The sequence below is a fragment of the Neopsephotus bourkii genome, unplaced genomic scaffold (assembly GCF_033783945.1).
Source record: "Neopsephotus bourkii isolate Nb327-2 ecotype Australia unplaced genomic scaffold, CSIRO-AGI_Nbou_v1 NB_1350, whole genome shotgun sequence".
Lineage (NCBI taxonomy): Eukaryota > Metazoa > Chordata > Aves > Psittaciformes > Psittacidae > Neopsephotus > Neopsephotus bourkii.
This window is the reverse complement of record NW_026901829.1, coordinates 2983702-3004224: the sequence shown is the minus strand read 5'-3', so window position 1 is coordinate 3004224 and position 20523 is coordinate 2983702. Positions and strand designations below refer to the sequence as shown.

General features: G+C 37.7%; 1 protein-coding gene across 3 annotated transcripts in view; it reads right to left on the bottom strand.

The window, feature by feature from the left end:
• The window catches only part of USP25 (ubiquitin specific peptidase 25), a 93305-nt gene that overhangs the window by 7723 nt on the left and 65059 nt on the right, over nucleotides 1–20523 (bottom strand). For 2 of the 3 annotated variants that reach the window (XM_061366701.1, XM_061366703.1), the window contains 11 exons: nucleotides 19912–20039; nucleotides 19066–19161; nucleotides 18612–18773; nucleotides 15958–16166; nucleotides 15184–15254; nucleotides 11297–11525; nucleotides 10069–10266; nucleotides 8465–8604; nucleotides 6266–6379; nucleotides 4291–4386; nucleotides 714–892 (listed from right to left, as the gene is read on the bottom strand). In XM_061366701.1, the coding sequence (XP_061222685.1) occupies nucleotides 714–892; nucleotides 4291–4386; nucleotides 6266–6379; nucleotides 8465–8604; nucleotides 10069–10266; nucleotides 11297–11525; nucleotides 15184–15254; nucleotides 15958–16166; nucleotides 18612–18773; nucleotides 19066–19161; nucleotides 19912–20039 (1622 nt within the window). The remainder of the gene's footprint in view (nucleotides 1–713; nucleotides 893–4290; nucleotides 4387–6265; nucleotides 6380–8464; nucleotides 8605–10068; nucleotides 10267–11296; nucleotides 11526–15183; nucleotides 15255–15957; nucleotides 16167–18611; nucleotides 18774–19065; nucleotides 19162–19911; nucleotides 20040–20523) is intronic. The other variant, XM_061366702.1, reaches the window with a different exon arrangement.

Below are 20523 nucleotides of genomic sequence, written 5' to 3'. Positions count from 1 at the left end.
ATAAGCTACAGCCTTATGCAAACCAGTATGAGAACATTGTGAAAAATGTGCTCTCAGCAGGAGAGGGCATATTTCTGAAGTACATGTGATAGAGGTCTGTACTATCTAAGAATTACTTCTTGTTTTATTCTGCTAAATTGCAGCATTGCCCAATTTTTAATTTAAAATCCAGAATGCTTTAAATTTCCAAATATTCACTTTCAAAAGTAACATTAGAAGGTTATTCTAATAACAATACACAAAAATTATGTTCTCTGCCTTTCTATTTATTTACTTATTTAAAAAAAAAATAGATAGAATTTCAAGTGGAAAAGACACTCTCTTACTCTCAGGTAAGTTACCCATCTAGCTTGTAATGCTTTGCTGTCTACTGCTGGCTTTCAGGGCAGCAAAGAAACACAAATTACAAAGACTTGCACAGTGCTTTGAAAGATGGTACAGAAATCTTTGTGCAAAATTATGAATCACACTGAGTGTTTTTCTCCTTATTTCATACGAATAGAAGCCCAACTTCTTCCTTACTCTTTTTATAGAGATTTTTATAAAGATGCTGTTTTTTGTCTTTTTTTTTAAATCTACTTGCAAGCCATTAACTGGAAGAGAAAGCCAAACAAGCACACGAGCAAACATACACTAGCTGAATATGCGGGGGCCTCTCCACACATCAGAGAACATTCACGAGCACAGGAAATGAGACATACAAATCTTACTACCTTTCATCAAAGCTAAGATTGTGATCTCCAAACTGTTCCAGTAATGTTCTCTCAATTATCTTCTTTGGTGCCTGGTTTTGGATGAAGTACACAATTGCATGACGCAAGCGGTAATCACATTCAGGTGGTGGATCTTCCTGGGCTAATTTTAGCAAGCGTGTGTATTCCAATTTAATTGCCTAAATAATTTCAAAAATATATATTATTCATTTTGGCTTTTAACTCTTAAGCATCATAAACACTAACAGGATAATCCATATCCCATAGCCACTTGCCTAAAGATATATTTTTAGCAGTTCCACAGATCACACTTCTAACAAATCTGAACTACGTTTAAAAAACCCAAACAAAAAAACAACAAAAACAAATGGTAAACCTGTTCCTGTGTCTCCCCAACTAAGCCTGCCAAAATCCCAGGCAGACCTTTACTTCAAAAACAGTCCCTGAGCAAAGGTTTATCCAATCCCCAGAGAGGCTTCTGTGAGCTTTTACAGTCCAGAAACAGTGTAAGATTTCATACACTTTACAAACCTCATGAGGTTAAAAAAAGTACCTCTAATACAGGGTTAAAATGCAAATACGTGAATGAAAAATTCTACCGAAAGTTTGAGGAACATGTATGATTTTGGAAACACTAAGTGAGAAAGATCTTTCAAAAAATCAAATTGTAGGATTTCTAAAGAAAATAATACTTTAATACAAATAGTACTGGTCTTCTATAGGGCAGGACAGGGTCCTTACTGAATATTGACTTTTAGGTCATCAGAAGCATTTATTTTTCCAGCTTCACCAGCACATTAGGTTTTAATGAACATCATCTGTTATAGCAATTAGATTTGATTCACTGAAACTATACAGCATTAAACAAGAACAAAAAAAAAAAAATTGGAAATACGGTAACAAATATTAATATGTTCCATAATTTATCTCTCAAAACAGGGAGATGATCGGATTGTTTGCAAACACTAAATGCCAACTTGAAACAAATAACTTAGCACAGTAGCTTCACACATTAGCAAAGTTCAATGCAACAGAAGTATAAACTAAAGCTCACAAAATACCCTCTTGAATATTTCAAATTCCTTTATGTTGAAATACCTGGCAGTGGCAGGTAATTTCTTGACTTTTAACCATGAGAAATTTAGGCTCCCATCACTAGTACACTTTTTGTTTCAGGACTAAACACATGGGTAGGATATTATTCATAGAGACTTAAATACAGAGCATGGGGAGAACTTTAAAACCAAGGAGAATGTTCTGCATCAGTATTTTTAAATATTACTCATATGCATTACCATTAAAAAGGAAGTCTGTGAGAACCAATTATAAATATCAAAAGCCACAGACTAGGTTTCTATTATCTTACATCAGAAGACATTCTACCATTAGAAAACCAACATGGACAACTATGCAACCTAACCCTGTTCATTGGGGTAGGCCAGAAACAAAGACAATTGCTATTAGGCATTTTTCAGATAATTACTTAGAACCAGGAAGAAAAAAGCAACATGAGCCCTCTATTTTATATACATATGTAAACAAAAGATGTTTTACTACATATTCAGAAATCCTATGTACAATTTAAAAAAGTAACACTATTTCTTTACACAGCATATAGGAAAAAGGGATGATAGAAAAAAATATCACATGCTTTCATTTTCTCACTGAGAATGTTATATACAAATTTTAAGGCAAACATTCTGCAAGGAGCTGTCTATAAAGTTTAAGAAAGGATGATTGGAAGAGGTCACCAATGAAGAAGCATCTTAACGGGTTTGTATTAGTCATGTCTCAAGCCTTTCACTCTAAAGGGGGAATGAAACTTTAGCAGTAACAATGACCCACATCAAATGGGCTTTATCTAAGTTACACTAAAATAAAGACATCATAGAAAAGAACTCACAATTTTCTGTAGAAACTCTCTTTATAAAAATCAAATACATGAAAAGACCCAGAGTATAACAGTATTAAAAAAATATTGTAGAAGCTTCTACAATAGGTTTATGGAGTAACATGAGATTTATCTGACACATTTCAAAATACAAATTTTGTTAAAAAGTAGGACCACTTCATCTGCATACATTCACACTGCGTTCTTCAAAAAATGAAGCACGTTCCACCCCTTATGAGTTATTGAAAACACAAATCAGCAGAAAATGAGTGAGGAAACTTTTCTACTCTCCAACAATTTTGTGTCAGAACGTTTTCCCACTTAAAGACAAAATTCTGTCCCCATGAAGTGAAAACATTTAAGTATTAAAAATTAACAACCAAAGAACATATCAAAACAGGGCTCAGCTGACAACTCTGAAGCAATAAAAAGAAACTTATTTTGAACTGCATTTCTGGTTTAAAATTATTAAAACACCCTTCATATTAAGTAAAATAATTGGCTGCAAACAAACTTTCTGGTAAAGAGTCTCATTTGACCAAATGAGCAGGGCTTTTTTCAACTTGACAGAAACAACACCACCACCACCACCACCAAAAAAGACATTTTCATTAAGTAATAAATTTGAGGGGAAAAACACAAAATCAAATTAAAGCAAAAAACCCATGACTGAATCCAAAACAAAACCTATTTCACTAAACAGAGCCTATGGCAGGTATCTCTCCATTCCCTGAGAGAGGGTTAGACTATGGTCCATTACAGGTATCCATTACAAGAACCCACACAAACAGACAACCAAACCAACCATGAGATCTTGATTTCCTTACCAAGGCATTTGAAAATCTTGTGGTGGTGATTTTCACTTGGGTTCTGTTTGTTTGTTGCTTGAGTTTTGGTTTGTTTTTTGTTTGTTTGTTTTGTTTTTTACATTTCTTCTAATGCAACCATATCATTAAGAAGAAACCAGATCACTACTTAACAACAAGCAAGAAACTTCTTCCCCTGCTCCAAATCACATGAGAGGATTTTACATCATGTCAAAGTAATTCCCTTTCTAATACCCTGAAAATTCGACAGATCATGAGCAAAAAATGCTCAGAAGTTCACATATTTAAGAAGACTAACACATTTGAAAATCTGGTATCATTGTGAAAAGCCTCAACCACAAAAAGCCTTATGTTTAATTCCTGGTAATAAAACACTGCATAAATAAATACTATTAACATACATGCAGTTACACAAAGAAAAGTAATTTTGATGTACTGAAAATCTTTTGAGGAATATAAAACAAGAACATCTCCGAAATAACTAACCAATGACTAAATGCCAAGGTCCCTGGGTGAAAAAAAAACCCTGAATTCTCAAACAGTCTAGCAAAGCTATGGGTTTTGCTACTAGCAGGGGAAAACAATGCATATTCTTATTGATTACATATCTAAATTTCATCCTACTATGATTAGAAAGCTAAAATGCAGAAAGGTATATAAGGTACTAATACCAAGGCAGTGTACTGCTGAACTGACAGGAAAATAGCCTGGTTTTCAATGTGAGAAGTATCTAAATGGAGGACTGATATCAGAGTATGTATAAATGTTGGAACTGCCCTTATATGCACTAAAGGGTGAAGGGAGAAGCTTATCTAACAACAAAAGTCAGAGGAGAAAAAGTTGAAAATGTTAGTTGTACCTTAAAAAACCCTGCTTCTGGCCCACACCTGTCATAAACATTCCTGGCTTTACCTATAGCCATGATAATACCTTGCATGTTCGGGGTCAGCATGACCTGCCACAAGGGATTTAAGGTAAAAGTTTTGAATGATTAATATTTTAATGACCAAATTCAATATGCTTTTAGTCTCATGCAAGACAAAATGCAACTTAGTGCATGCATACATTGAAATGGCACATTTCAATACAGATCTGGTGTATACATTCTGCAAGTCAGTCATGGCATGTGTATATATTTTTACTGTAAGGACATATGATTACAGGAAGCTTACAAAAACAAACCAAAACAAACAAAAAAACAACCCACAAGAAAACCCCAACAGAACTATGTCAAAAGCAATTTGAAAGTTACACAGTCAAAACTTCCCAGGAAAGAAACATGCATCTTTCAGCATTAGTGTCCGTCAGAAAGTACATATTGATAAGCACTACCAGTGACCAGTTTCAAGTAGAAAGAAAAACAACCAAACACACTTTTAGTACACTATTATACATATTATACTAAAAACATAACAAACTATATCGCCTGTATTTTATGCGTATTTCAATACCAAAATAAGAAACCCCATTGCTGAAAATACAATTGGTCCCTGAACCATTCGCAGACAAATTCTTATGTTTAACAAACACAAAGCCAAACATAAAACATACATCTCACAGCTATTCATACCAGTTATAGACAAACAATTTGATATACCTAGTTTACTCAGGAAGGCCTTTCTTCTTTGTTATCTGTGAGTAAAGAAAAACTCCCTCTCTCCCTGAGTTATAACTGGCACAGCAACTCGCACAGCAACAAAAGACAAAAAGCCTTAAACCTTCTGGAAAGGTTTCCCCACACAAGAACAACATTAAAAAACCCAAGTGAATACACTTACAAACAGAACACGGAAATACGGAAGAAAGTTACCATCCTCTAGAAAAAGTATGGGAACAATGGTGGGGAAAACAAGCCAAACTCAGTGTGAAAATGTCAATTAAATTATTTTACTCCCCACCCCATATTTGTAGTTACAACTGATCCCAATTAAAGGGCAGAATGACCTGAAGTACCCATTTGCCTATGGAAGAAAAAGCTCCCCATAGTCCACCCAAGAACAAATGCTTAGAAACCTGAGACTATGGGCTGCAACAACACGATCCCCAACCAAACCAAACATGGAGTAAACTGTGCCAAGGCAGGACAGTCTGATGACCTGTTAAGGTTGGCTTCTCAGGATAACATGGGCAGATGATATCTGTTCCTCAAGTAGTAACAGGTACATACACCATGCTAGGTTTGATTTTAGGGGGAGGGCAAGAACTTTATGGTTTTGTTTCTCAAGCTTTGGAAGAGTCAGCTCCACCAGCCATATCAGTTCCAGGTTATTTCCATGGATCATAGAACTGTAGAACAGTTAGGGTTGGAAAGGACCTTAAGATCATCTAGTTCCAACCCCCCTGCCATGGGCAGGGACACCTCACACTAAACCATGGATAACTTAATCCTTTAAATTTGAAAAGCTTAACCTTGGCATTGGCAAATAAGGTATCAGACTTGAATTTAAGCTTTATTGGACTGACAAGAAAGCACAAACATTAAGATCACTCGGCATCCTGTCATTTTTTAAATCACACAGTAGTCCACAATCTAGGGCCAGCATTTCAATTGCTACCTGGCCTAACACAAACACTCAACTTCCACAGCTAAAAAGACATATACACCTCCAGTGTAAATGGTACCATGCAAAGCGTGCCCAATTAGAGTAGCTAGTGCTTTCCTTTCTCATTTCATTGCAAATTAAGACACTGTTAAGGTAACAAATCACTAAGCATTTAGTTTCACAGAATCTGTTAGGTGCCATGATGTGCAAACATGCCAAAAATTCTCATCAGGCAGGCAGCACAAAAAAGCACCAAAAAGGAGCGGTGCACACAACTGCAATCAAATGTACCTCATCGTCATAACCCCCCTCCTCTGACTCAATCACAAAAGTCCCTACATCAGGAATCGCCACTTCTACAACTCGCTGGTTAGGAGCTGGTTGAGCTGGGGCATTATCAGCTGTCTGCAGAAAAAAACCATCATCAGTACGGGGGGGGGGGGAAATTAATCAGAAAACAAGAGAAAGATGGAAAGGCACAAACTGACACTGATCAAGTCAAATCATGTGCACTGCTGAAATTCTGAGAAAAATATATATATATCACTTATATATTCTAATTACTTACAGTTTCTTATTTTTTAATAAGTACATTTTAAAATTAAGCCATTAATTATTAAAAAAAAGCTACCAACTTCATTTGTCCTTTATTCACCCATCTAGAGGTTACTATGCCAGTATTGCAACTTTAACATGTACTACCAATTCCAGGCAGTTGTTGAAGGATGTGAACCCACCACTTCTTTTCATGCATTTCACCAAAAAGATAATACATATATCTGAAGTACCTGATGAATTCATACTAGGGGATAGCAACAAGCTGAAGGCTAACATTCCCTGACACTTTAGGAGAAAAAACCCTCTTGCAATCAAGGTATTATAAAATATATTTAAAGGCACATTACATTCAACTGGTTTATTTTTTTAGAAGAACAACTACACAGAAAAACGGGAAAACTATGCTAGTCACCAAAATTCTTGCTATGTTAAGCCAGTTTTAAACAACAGAGGCAAATTGCAGTTCCTATGGTTTATCATTGTATAATAGCCAGTTTACAACATTTGCAGTACTTAAACCTTGAGTCTAATCTAAGCAGAGTGCCATGCTCCTTGTTTTGCAACTATTACAATAGTCTCATTTTTAACAAAGATTCTAGAAACACAGAGTATCTATTTACATCCAGCACCATATAAATACAAAAGAAGATTGTGCAGTCAAAGGGCAGAGAAAAAGGACAAAAGGGCAGAAAATGGACACAAATGATCATGTGGTGGCTAACCTACAATCCTGTTTGTTGCATAGTCTGGTGTTGTCTTTTCTTCTTTTAAAGCAGACAAACAGAAAGTGGAGGAAAGGAATATATGTCTGCATGTCAGAATGCATGAAGCACAATTCTGCCTAACTGAAACTTGGGTATACAGAGAGCAGTTTTTACTAAGAGAACCCTCAAATTACCTACAAACTAGCTTTAGATTCTAATAGCTAAAATATATTTGTTTCAAATAAGAGTTTGCATGGTTTGGGGTTTTTTGTTTTTTTTTTTTTTGTTTGTTTGTTTTATTTTTAAAGAGCCATCCACCTTGTTGCAGAACAATGCAGTGGAAATATTGGAATAAGACAACCTGCACCTGTCTCTTAATGCCTATCATGACGCTCCCCATGTGGCTCCTCAACCACAGTCGTGAAGTTCTAAGGCTGATCACTGTGCAGTGTCACTAGCCTGAACTAAAACAGTTGATCTGTAGAATTAACTCTGTAAGATTCTTCCCCAGTCCACTGGCATAGATGCCCACAGACCCTAGAACGAGGACACCACCATGCAAAACATTTTATCATGGGTTTGGTATCTTCACAACTACCCCTTCAGCTGGAGGTCGTTCATATTAAACAGACATCCCATAAGCTGTTCTGTATTCCAAGAACTCAAAACAGTCAGACACGCAGCAGCCTAAAACATTAGTGGTAGAGCACCTTTTCATCCAGGGTTGGAATAGTTTCCCTGTTGCCTCTGATTTCAGTTTAGCAGAGAAAGTGCACTTCTTTCCTGACACCACAGGCGAAAGGACTGGACACGTCCCAACTAAGAGTCAAGCTGCCACCTTGTTTTCAAAGGTTTTAAGTGGACTTTCCTGTTGTCCTCAAAGATATCTGGGACTGTACTGCTTTTGGGTAATGAGGACCTGAACTTCAGAAGCATGCTTCAAATTTTGCACGGACCTAAGTTGTATGTATCTCCAGTATATGCTGTACTCTTGACAAGTACTTAAATCACTTAGAGGGCATCTAAATATTTTTCTTCTACTACACCCCTTACTGTAGTACACTCTTTCTGAACGGACTTTAGTGTTGGGCAGTCTCTGAAGAAACAGTAATTTTCAGTTCGAAGTTTCTAAAGCCACACCCCCCCCCCCCCCCCTTTTAGCAGCTATTGTACCATTTCCACTTGCAAAACAAAAGCAAAAGTATTTCAAGCTTCAAAATATCCTCACCGTATCCATTATAGCTTCTGGACCTCTATCTTCTTGTTCAGCTAAAGCTTTATTGATCGCTTGCACAGAATCTTCTTTTAAGTGCTTTGAAATATCAGTTCTTGATGGCTGCTCTAAATATTCTGGTTCTCCTGCTTGAACTTCGTGAATAGAAATAAGATGAAAATTTTGTGTGTTAACATAAGCATAAATTTTGAATTGATTAGTTGTATTTGGATCACTGTCTCATAGACAGGTAACACACCCAGAAAATGCAGGGTAGGTCACACCAGTCACAAATAAAACTTTACACCAGTCTTAGTCTCAGGTAATCTTGAACACTTACATATAAAAATAGACCCATGATTTTATATGAAGAACAACAGACCCATCCTGTCTATAGTCCCAGTAAGGCTCTTGACTGGTAGGTGCTCAACAATCATATGGGGGAATACTGGGAACAAAGATAAGATTCTACTTGGACATTCCAATATATGGAATGACCTACAACCACTTGGGTGCCAGATTTTTACTTTGCAAAATTAACAATACATTATATTCTTCTGCCTAAGGGAAATCTCAAAGTTTCCCCCACTTGAGGGCAATAAAATTGATTAGCATAAATAACATCTTATATTCTTACATGATGAAAGCAGATTTGACAAACACAACATTCATTTAATACTTTCCTTTACTAAGAAAAGAACTAAAACGTGTCTCAAAGTGTCTGTGAAGCCAAAACATCTAGAAGATGAAGTCATTATCCACAGTTTGCAAAAACAGAAATGTCACTAAACCACTGCACTTTTTACATTCAGTTTGCAGTCATAGTTATCAGAAATATATGCTTAGTCTTAATGACTCAAGAACATCAATGAGAACACCTGGACAGCAGTCTCATCACAAATCCATTGTGTCATCTTTCACATAATGTACATGCAGCATTCTGTAATGGACCACAAGGCAGACGTAACCTAAAACCCAACAGCTTTTTCTGTGTCAAAGCAGGCACATGCTTTCTAGTCACGCTGCCAGTGGTCTTTGGTAGCTGGGTTCCTAAAAGCAGTGGCCTCAGTGGTGCTGTTCAGAGTATTTTCCACAGTTTTAACAACCTTGTTTTTACATAGTAATTTCTTAAGTGGGCCCTACTATTGCTAGATCTATTCAATACATCACATCAAATACATTATTCTTCTCTTCAGCTCTAAATTTTGTCCTAATTTAAAATGTGAAGGTAGGTCTTCTACTCAATCACTCTGAACAGAAGAATAGACATCACTCATGGACTAATAAATTCTCAAGGACTGCTGAGAAGTCTTCTTAAAAAAGCCAAAGTTTCTATTTAAAAAAAAATAAAAATCAGTAAAAGCTGAGCAAAACTGGGGGGGGGAGGAGGGACGGCAGAAAAGCCAGGATTTTTTTTTTTTTTTTTTGTACTTTATGTAAAAAAGTAAAATGCAAACAAATCCCCAGACTAAACTTCAAGTACAGTTACCTTGGCTGAGTAAACAGTTGTCATTAAAGATGACACAAATTAACTTTTGTTAAACAGATACAAAAGCCAGTGATTTTTTTTTTTTTTTTTTTTGTTCTACTCCTTTTACAAACAAGTAGAAGAAGCTAACCTGGAGCAGGTGAGGGTGCTGGTGCCCTGGGTATCTGAGATAACAACTTCTCCTGCTGTGCTTTCTGAGCAAGTTCTGCATCCCATTCTTCAAGTTCTTTTTCAAACCGTTTATTGTCTTCCTTGACATAATCCCTTAGATCAGAAGGTAGTGTGTCCATTCCAACAAGGACCTGTCCCGTTTCTTTGTTAAACTCCTCTGTATCAACATGAAATAGAATTTTCAGGAAAAGAAAGAACAGGGGAAAAGGAAGTATGTTCAACAAATTTCCTCAACTCAACTACTGAAAACATACAGTACAGCATTAAAAAACTGTATTACTTTTAACTGATTTTACTATCTGTCAGACGCTTATCTGCTACTGAGACGTATGATACTGCTCTTGTGATCATTGGATTATATGTTCTTGGGCACCACCAGATCATTGTCATTTGGAAAGATGAGTCTCTTGTGCCATTGAGCACCCAATAACTGTGAACATTCAGTAAAAGAAAACCTCACAAAAACCACACCACAGCTAGACTACTGCCACACAGAGCTGGACACAACTCGACTTGCCAGCAGAAGAGGGGAAGGAGGGTAGGCCAACAAGGATTTGGAAGGCCAACTGCTAAGAACACCGGCTACATTGAATAACCTTCATTTTTGATTTGAAAATGGTCTCTGCAAGAGTACCCCAGATGCTGCGAAATAAATCACCTTGCAATTGTCCTGCAGCAAGCAGGCCTCAGACTTAATTAAGAGTGGTATAGCCACTCTACAGGGCCCATAAACCTAGCCACCATTATCAGGCCCCACAAAACTCATCCTAAGGGATCTTTGTCCTCCCTCCAAAAACTTCCATACAAGCCTTATAGTTACATACTACTACATGACCTGAAAAAAAAATCCCAATTCACGTATTACTTTTGTTAACATGTGGTTGATAAGGCCACGGTATTCACATTTCAATGAGAAATTGCTAAATGTTTATAAATTAGCAAATGTAATTTATTTTGCTGTCTTAATCCTGAAATACTGGCATTATTTTATTAATCTAGAAGTTGAAGAGCAACTGTTCAACACACAAAAACCAATGTGAATAACAGTAATGAGCAGAAATAGAACCTTAGCAATTATTAAACCCATTTAAAAAACCTGGAAATCCATCCAAAAGAAGTTCGATTTATCAATACATTCGGCATATTCAATATTCTTTATCATGCAGAAAACACATCTATAACAATACCTTGTATCAAGTATTGCTCCTTATCATTTATATACATTAAGCAATATGCACTGGCATTCCTGTAACCACCAAAAGAGTCCCGTTCCAACTCTTCCCAAGTTGACTTTGTCACAGAAATATCATTGTATTTCATCCATCTGTTTTGGCGATGGTCATAAATATATGCCCAGTAGTGTCCTGCATTAGCTTGACCTTCGTGAACAAGCACAGCATGCAACCTGTAAGGAACCTTAAAAAAAAAAAACAACAACAACAAAAAAAAAAAAAAAAAACAAAATGAACCATAAAAATGCCAAACTCTTCTTGCAAGCCTTTAGTTCCTACTACCTGTCAGAGATAATAGCTACATTAAATATAAGTAACAAAAATAAGATGAAACAGGATCAAAACACAGCACAAAGGAAATCCAAAAAGGTAAAACTACCAATCCACTAAGCATGAGGACTTTGAACTATTTTACTTACTGCTACTTGTTACAAGAGATCTTAAAAACACTAGTGAGCACAAATGTCTACTCTGCTGCCTTCACTGCCAGGCATTCTCTTAATTCCTTAGCATTCCTACTTTCTTTGAATCTACAGAAACCTTCAAATGTGTCAGCCTTGAGTGTCCATGATTTGCTCCAGTTCTGACCTTGTAAACTTGTCCTGAAGTCTGGAAAGGCATATGCAAATTCAAGGTAAACTACTCCGTGCTTTCTATGTGCCAGCAAGAGTTTATTTTAAGAAGTATCTGGGAGTTGAATACTTCCATTACCCAAATGTAAAATTTTTACAGTAGAATAGGAATACAACTGTTTTCCAGTATTTTAACCGTATCAGTGAAAGCATTGCTGAGAGGAGCATGGAACACATGAAGCTGACCTCCCTCCTCACCAAGGAAAGAAGGAAGATACCAATTTCTAGGGTCAACATAAAAAGTATCCCATGAGTTCATTAACAAGCACGAAGGATAGGCAACTTTGTTTCAATGTAAGCAGTTGGAAATCTGAGGGAAAGAGAAGCAGAATGTATCAGTGCCTCCTTACTTCTAAGCACATGCTGCTCATTTTAACCTGCTGAAGTAACATACACAACATAAAAGAGAAACCTGATCTTTCTTGCTATGCACAGTATGCCTGAATGACAACAGCTCAGCTAGGATGAAAACCCTGAAACCATATTCTACTGGTGTCACAGTTTGGACTGTAGATAAATGGTCTATTTTACACAAGGTCCACTAAATATTTGTTGCAAATATCTCAGCACCACAATAATTAGTAACTGTAAATAAATATATAACTATGACTTCATAGACTCCCTGACGTTATTTTTAGCCTGATCATTCTCTTCCAGGCTATATGCAAGAGCTGGAGATTTTGCAACCTTCCTTGAACTATAAAGCTGACTGACTGCACAGCAGCTGGAATCAAACAGTCTGTCATCCCAGAAACCAAACAGCACAGAAAAGCTCCCAAGCACAAAGAAGCACACACAGAAGAAATCTTAGCAAGTACTTAAATCTGAATGCTCTGAGGTTTTTAACATCTGTTATGATAATAGTGTGAAAGCCTTCTTAAAATGACTGCAAGCCCATGCATATGCACATAAATATATACAGATCCTGATTCATAAATAAAAGGTTAGTGAAGTCTCTTCAGACTTTGGTAATAAAATTTCCTCACTCCAAAATAGGGCATTAAAATCCCAGCTGAATTTAAATCGTTTATCTTAAAACCATGTTAACAGGGTCAGCTTGAGGTCCCCTACCCTTTCCTCCAGCTCTGGAGTATCAGCTGTCAGTCATCCATGCTGAACTTACAGGAAAGTCCTCCAGAGAGGTCTGTGACTGGCAGACAGGCGAGTCCAGTGCCAACAGGCATCTCTTGTGATAAGCCATTATATCAACAGTAATTCACAGTACAGGGTAACACATCAAGTAAATAGTTGGCATTAAACTTCTTAGCTTACACTTAGCTTACACTTACTACTCATGAAACAGAAATGGAGCTTCACCATCCTCTTCACATGTAGCTACAGAACAGATATATCAAAGCTGATATATCAAAGATGAATTCCCATAGGAAAAACATGTGCATCTCTTTAACGAGGGAAATAATCAAATATTGAATGATGAAACTTACTCATTCAGGAGGAGAAGACAAAATAAGAATTTTGGGAATATATTTCATATGAAAATTTGACAAGAGTTTTATGAGCAACTGTAATTTCCTTAGAATCAAAAAGAACACAAGATGAAAAGCTTCTTAAGTAATTCATAAGAACACTTTGAAGTATCCCACAAATGTAATATGCTTTCCTTAAAAAGTTTAGTTTTATGTGCCCAGACCTTATCGTCTCACAATAGTAAAGCTTTCAGTGCTACAATCGTATCATTCAGAGGAAAACATCGATGTGAAACTGCTCCCATAGAATGGGACAATACTGATCTATCCAAATGTCCCCTGCAGAGTCAGGCAAGGGAAAGTAAACAGCTGTATGCACCTGCCACCTGATTGTGCCAAAACACCCACAGGGACAAAACAGGCTGAGCTGTAGAAGGCCAGCCTTCACTGCCACCCTGAGATTTCAGATGGATTCAGTACCTACTTGTTCCCTAACTGTCACTTAACATATCTCACTACTTTCAGGCACAGCACAGGAACGCCCTTTACAAATCTATATACTGTTTCCATCCTCCTTTTGCTGGAATTCTGTTTCAAAACAAAACCAAAAGCATCTAGTCTATATTATACTACACTAGGACGAGGTGTTTTCCTAAGTAATCTCCTTTTTCAATTGTAATGATTGCTGACATAGCTTCGCCATGCACAGGTATTTCCTCCCTCCTGTAACACCTAAGCCAACACAGGTAGGCTGTTTGGATGTGAAATTAGCAAATTACTTCATTTTGCTGTTGGATGATAGGTAGCCTGTAGCCTTCCCGGTGCAGTATGAATGTTCCAGTAAAGAAAATGCCTGCCAGTAGCAATCCTAAAGAAACGCATCTAGGCAAGTCTGCCTGAAACCCTTAACATCACAGTTCAGAGCTGCCACGAACTATTACAAGCCATGTACAAAACAAAGATATACTTCAAGGAAAACTGTAAGCTAAACACTTCTTATATGGAAAGAAAATAGTTCTTTTTCCTAACAAAGTAACAGAGGAAGTAATTTTTAAGCTTAAAATCTGTCGAAGTGAGTGAATGTAAATATGTGAACATAAGAAATACCACAGGAGCCACAGCTCCATAGCAAAGCGTTTTAAAAATGCTGTTCAGAGTACACAGCATGAGAAACTCCCTAAAAGGCAGCTTAGACTAACAGTCAAGGTTGTGACTAATACCGAATCTAGACAGAGGTTTTGAGGGGGTTTTTTAATAGAAAAGAAAAAAACAAAACCAAAACAACAAGCCCACTGGCATTATTAACTATAAATTTAAACCAGGAGCCTTGAATTCCTAAGTATTAGTATGCAAGTTGCAATACACAAAGGCAATAAGCATTTGAGTATAAAAATAATTGTTTCCTGTCTAATGCTTTGCCACCTTAAAGCCATAAGATTGCCTAGCAATATTGTCAGATCAGGGTGAGAAAATTTTGTTATACAAAACCTGAAGTTCTGCATTCAAGTCAAGAAGGTGAAGCAGACATAGAACATATTTGGGCTTTTCATCACAAAGCTGCTTAAACTCAAGTACGCCACCTGTAAAACATTGTAATATTCCCTTTCATCTGACTGTGCTTAATTAAAAGGTTCACAAAACTCATTATGACTTTCTAACGAAATTTCACAAACTACTACATATAACTATTGTATACCTGCTTTATTTTCAAGCATCAAAGAACTTTCATTAAAGTGACAAAAAGGACTCGGTTTGATTTATTTCATGCAGAAATTATACTTACTTGGACCATTGTTTTGTCAGAGTACATCAGTTCAATTGTCCGATGTATTCTAGATATACTTTCTTGTAAATCTGAAAGAGAAATAAAAAAGAAGCTCTCTTTCGTGATGCCGCATAACTGCATGTGGCTTCATCTTTATTTTATCTCATTAAAAGCCAAACAAGGATACATTTCACACTTGGTGCATCTGTTTTTCTATCTACATGCCAAACACTAAACCTTCTCAGATGATAAAGCAGTGACAGTGATTCATAATGCACTGCTGCTAGCTTCCTAGAGCTCAACCAAGCCCACTCCTGCTGGAACAACAACTTCCTTTGTTTTCCTCAGAGCAACAGAACAGACTGTAAGCTCTACCCACTCCAAAAAGCCCTGGCTCAGAAATTTACCGAATTTTCCCATGTAGAAAGGGTCACCCTATCCTAAACTCCCCTGCAGCACCAACTCAAAGCATGGGCCCAGCCAATACCACAGTGACAGCTCAGACACGACTGCAGAAACTTTCTTTGTCATGGATCACACTTGTATTTCACTCTACTCCCCCAGTACAATGCACACTGAAGCACTGTGTACGCCTCACTCAACACCCAATACGCATCTTCCGTTCATATACCTTCAGTCTATTACAATCTCTAACTTCCCTTCCTATTTGCTAGAGGCAAGTTTAGAAGCACAAAACAAGCAACTCAACACACACATGGACATTAAGGTGATTTCCCCCACTTTCACAACTTCTTTCCGAAGGCAAATGCGCTCCCCAGCTTGTGGCATTACCTCTAGTGTCATTCTCTACTTCAGTCCTCCAGCGATGTAAACAGCCTTCTAGGACAGACAGCTCCTCCTCAGTGATGTGCCTCGGTGCCGGATGCATTGGCAGATCAGGAGGAATTCGTGATTGTGTGAATGGTTTATGTATTACTGATCTTTGTACAGGAGATGTGCTTGGAACATCTGATGATGAAGGTCCCTGCTGCTCTATTGTGCTACATTCATTCAAAACATGAAATTAAAAAAAAAATAAAAATTGAATCACCATGTATATAAACTAAAAGCTACACTGTAAAAATAAGCTTTTCACCTGAAAACAGAAATTTTAAAGGTAGTAATTTCCTACAGGGAAGATACCTACAATATCAATATGGCATCAGTATGTCAGTTCTGGAAACCTGGAGGTGTAGTACACGTTAGCACAATAACTCTGGCTGCCATTTCCAAAAATAAAGGAATTGGATTGGTCAAGCTACAGTTTGGTTTACTTGAAATGCTATTCAACACTTTCAAATAACATCATACAAATAATCACTACAGTTTGAAACATTTATTGACAAACTTGAAACTGAAAAATCAGAGCAGCTTGTCTTATGGCCCAGTGACCATAAAATCCTAAAAATCCATAAAATCACCTACCTACCATTAACATTAACTGAACAGCAACAACAAAGGGACCTCTGGTATTTATGGCACACTGGAAATCTAGCACCAAGCCATCTGAACTTGCTTCAAACACATCCCCTAACTCAAAACAGCAAAGCAGCCAGGAAAACTAGAGAAATTCTACAAGAGCAGCAGAGTATCAAAACCGACAACCTTTTACAGATTTTTCTCTGCCCAGAGAGACCACCCATATGTAATCATTCACTAACAAAAAACCTGAAGACCTTTCTAGCATTTTACTTTGTGTACAACATCATGATACAGCCTGAGGAACCTAGATTCTTCAGTAGGTTAAAAAGTTCTGAGAACATCAAGAGCTGACAGTGTCACTTCATATAACATTCTGTTGTGTTTCTACAGATTGACGAAAGTATTAATACTGGGCTTTTTTTACAGAACAAACTTCCTTTATAGGAGTTTGAACAAAGTATATCACTTCTGACCCTGTACTTCATGCAAATAATGGTAGCTTTTAACAATTTGTCTTCTATCGTCAAGATTTCTACATTATATCAGTAAAACATTTGAAATCTTTCAAAGGCTTTTTAGATTCATTTACTTCACTTGTCTGAACTACAAAGTTAACCATCTTGACTGGACCAGAATCTAGAACTCTACTTTTCAAATACAATATAAAAAGCTCTATTATAAACTACCAGTGTCCACCTAACCAAGTCTGACCCTAAGTTATACTGCTGTCGGTAATAGCTTCAATATTGAGAAAAATGACATTATTGGAGCTTTATCTCCATCATACTTTGGCTACTCTGTGTTGAAAAAGTCAGACTGTTAGGTTCCTGACAAGCTCTGTGAGAAGTGTGAGCTGCAGAGCAGAAAAGAAGCTTAACTCTGAGGCTAAATCAACAGATTAATAGTACATCAGAAACCCTGAAACTCTGCAGCACATACATACTGACCAAATTAATATTATTAAACAATGCAATTAGGAAGAAGTGATTTCACCAGACACTATGTCTATTTGGAATTTTAGGTGGAATCTCTTTAAAGAAGAGATTCAGAGCAGCCCTGCGGAGAAGGACTTGGGGGTGCTGGTCGATGAGAAAATGAACATGAGCCGGCTTCAGTGTGTGCTTGCAGCCCAGAAAGCCAACCGTATCCTGGGCTGCATCAAAAGGAGCGTGACCAGCAGGTCAAAGGAGGTGATCCTGCCCCTCTTCTCTGCTCTCATGAGACCTCACCTGGAGTATTGTGTACAGTTCTGGTGTCCTCAACATAAAAAGGACATGGAACTGTTGGAACAAGTCCAGAGAAGGGCCACGAGGATGATCAGGAGACTGGAGCACCTCCCGTACGAAGATAGGCTGAGAAAGTTGCGGCTGTTCAGTGTGGAGAAGGGTGCATGGAGACCTCATAGCAGCCTTCCAGTATCTGAAGGGGGCCTACAGGCATGCTGGGGAGGGACCCTTCACTAGGGACTGTAGTGACAGAACAAGGGGTAACGGGTTCAAACTTAAACAGGGAAAGTTTAGATTGGATATAAGGAGGAAATTCTTTCCTGTTAGAGTGGTGAAGCACTGGAATAGGTTGCCCAGGGAGGCTGTGAATGCTCCATCCTTGGCAGCATTCAAGACAAGGCTGGACGAGGCCTTGGGTGATATGGTTTAGTGTGAGGTGTTCCTGCCCATGGCAGGGGGTTGGAACTTGATGATCTTAAGATCATTTCGGACCCTAACTATTCTATGATTCTATGAATTGGGCCTTATTTGAAAATAATAATTCTCCACCTGAAGACATTTTTATAAGCACATGAGACAAACCCAAATTCTTAACATTTTGTTTCATTTAAGTCATCTGTTGTGCTGAAAAATACTTCTAGGAAGAGAGCAGAAACTTTACACCTTAGAATATGCCTAGCTGTATTAAACTGGTGAACATGGCAGGTAAGCTTCCTCCCCTGTCTCTCAGTGGCTGGGTTTGCACCAAGCGGACGATTGGCCTCTTGCTTTGGGAGAGCAGGAGGAGGTGGCTCTTACCTGGGTGGGGTCTGGGCTGGCAGCGTGCTGCTGGCAGGGGCACTAGCACCCAAGTCATCAACCGGAGATGTGCACACTGGTTTGCTGGAAGCAAACTCCAAGGCATACTGCAGGACATCTACCAAGGGGAATCGTTTAGGACCAGAACCATAGCTTAAATATCTGTTAACCATAAAATGTATTAATGCCATGACTCACATATACAAACGACATATTAAAAAAAAAAAAAAATTATTTTTTTGTGGTTGACTGCAATTAAATAAAGAAACCCTTTCTGAATATGTTTCATGCATCAGAATTACTGCCTTTATACACAGTTTCCAAAGAAAACAGTAAAAGAAAAGAGATGCAGAAAGGAAATCTAGAGCAAAAAACTACATACAGAGTATATAGCTGCAAGGACTGATTCTATGGAGCCCATAATATTATTTGCATTTACAGTTATCTATAGTACCGTTCTAATCTCTGTTGTAAAACTGTGAGGTATTCTTTGAGTCTCTTGATTTCATCCCTTTTAATTCTTGTTATTTCTCTGTTTTTGTGCATATACCTGTAAAACATGAAATTTAGAAAGAGGTGTCAGCCCACAGTATCCAATCACTGAAACTGAGGTCTGTACCCATCAGCCATACCAGTTAGGGCTAATAAAAACCTCACTCTCTAGAACCTACAATACACTAAGCAGTAAAGCAGAACTGAGAAGAAAATGCTAAAATCTTCCTCCCACATTTTTCTGAAGATGCTTTACCCCCCCAGTATCAAAAGTTCATACTAGGGATGATAAACATGTAATCAGAAAGCTTCTAAACTAGATAGTTGAGGAGGCAATCACATAGCAATACTCCTGTTTCATTAATTAGACTCACAAATAAATACTTAGCACCTAACTGAAAGGCATCATGGTATTCCACCTCAACACATAAACTGCATGCACTCATGCTGAGAATCCTCTTCAAACCATGCGGTCTATGTTGTACACCATGAAATAGCTGACTTCTAACCCTCCTTCCCAATTGGACTCATAAACTGTGTGATTATTTTTCCTTAGTACACCGCTATCTAGCAATAAATTAAAGACTGAAGTGCAAGAATGTTTTGGCACAATGTAGCAGTATGTGTTAAATTGTTATCTACGTGTATTTCCTGAAACAGATGAAACCCATGGAAATTTTAACTTGTCTAGCTAAAAAATAAATTTACTGTGATCTAAGCATGGATAAGATGCATCAGCAACTTTACCAAACTCATGAGATGTAATTTATATTCAAACTAGGACTCTGTCGATAATATTATACTGTACCTGTCCAGATACAAAATTGGAGGAAATTCTAATTTGTTGTGTATCTTCTCTGGTCTCCCCAAAGCCTGATTAAACTCAAATCTTGAGAGCTCAAAAGTTAAGACAGGAGGAAGCTCAGTGAACCAGTGCTGAACAAAAGAAAAAACAGAACACCCCACAATTAATGCAGAATATTAGTAATAATGGTACAATACCTGCAGACTGACACAGGTATAAGAGAAACTGAGTTTAGAAGGTGGATCAGCATACACTTTACAAAGTTCCCATCTTTCCCCTTCACTATAAGCAGAGACCATTTGTCATCCATGCTGCAGAGCTTTCCAACTCATCTATCACTATCTGTGCTAAAGCAGAGCAGGCACAAAGGCTTCTTCCTTTCACATTTGTCTTGTTCAGACTAAAAGCGGCCTACACTTGAACCCACCTGCTTTGCCAACTGTCCTGTCCTCTTTTAACTCTCCCATGCCACTGAAAGGGTTGTTTACATTGTATCAAGTGCTCTTCCCGACAGTTCCCTCAGGCTCAAGTTTCTGACCCTTTCATTCACCCGGTATCAGAGTTTCCAGTGAGCTCTGAAGCAGGACCAGTGAGTAGGTACTCTGGGCTGCATGA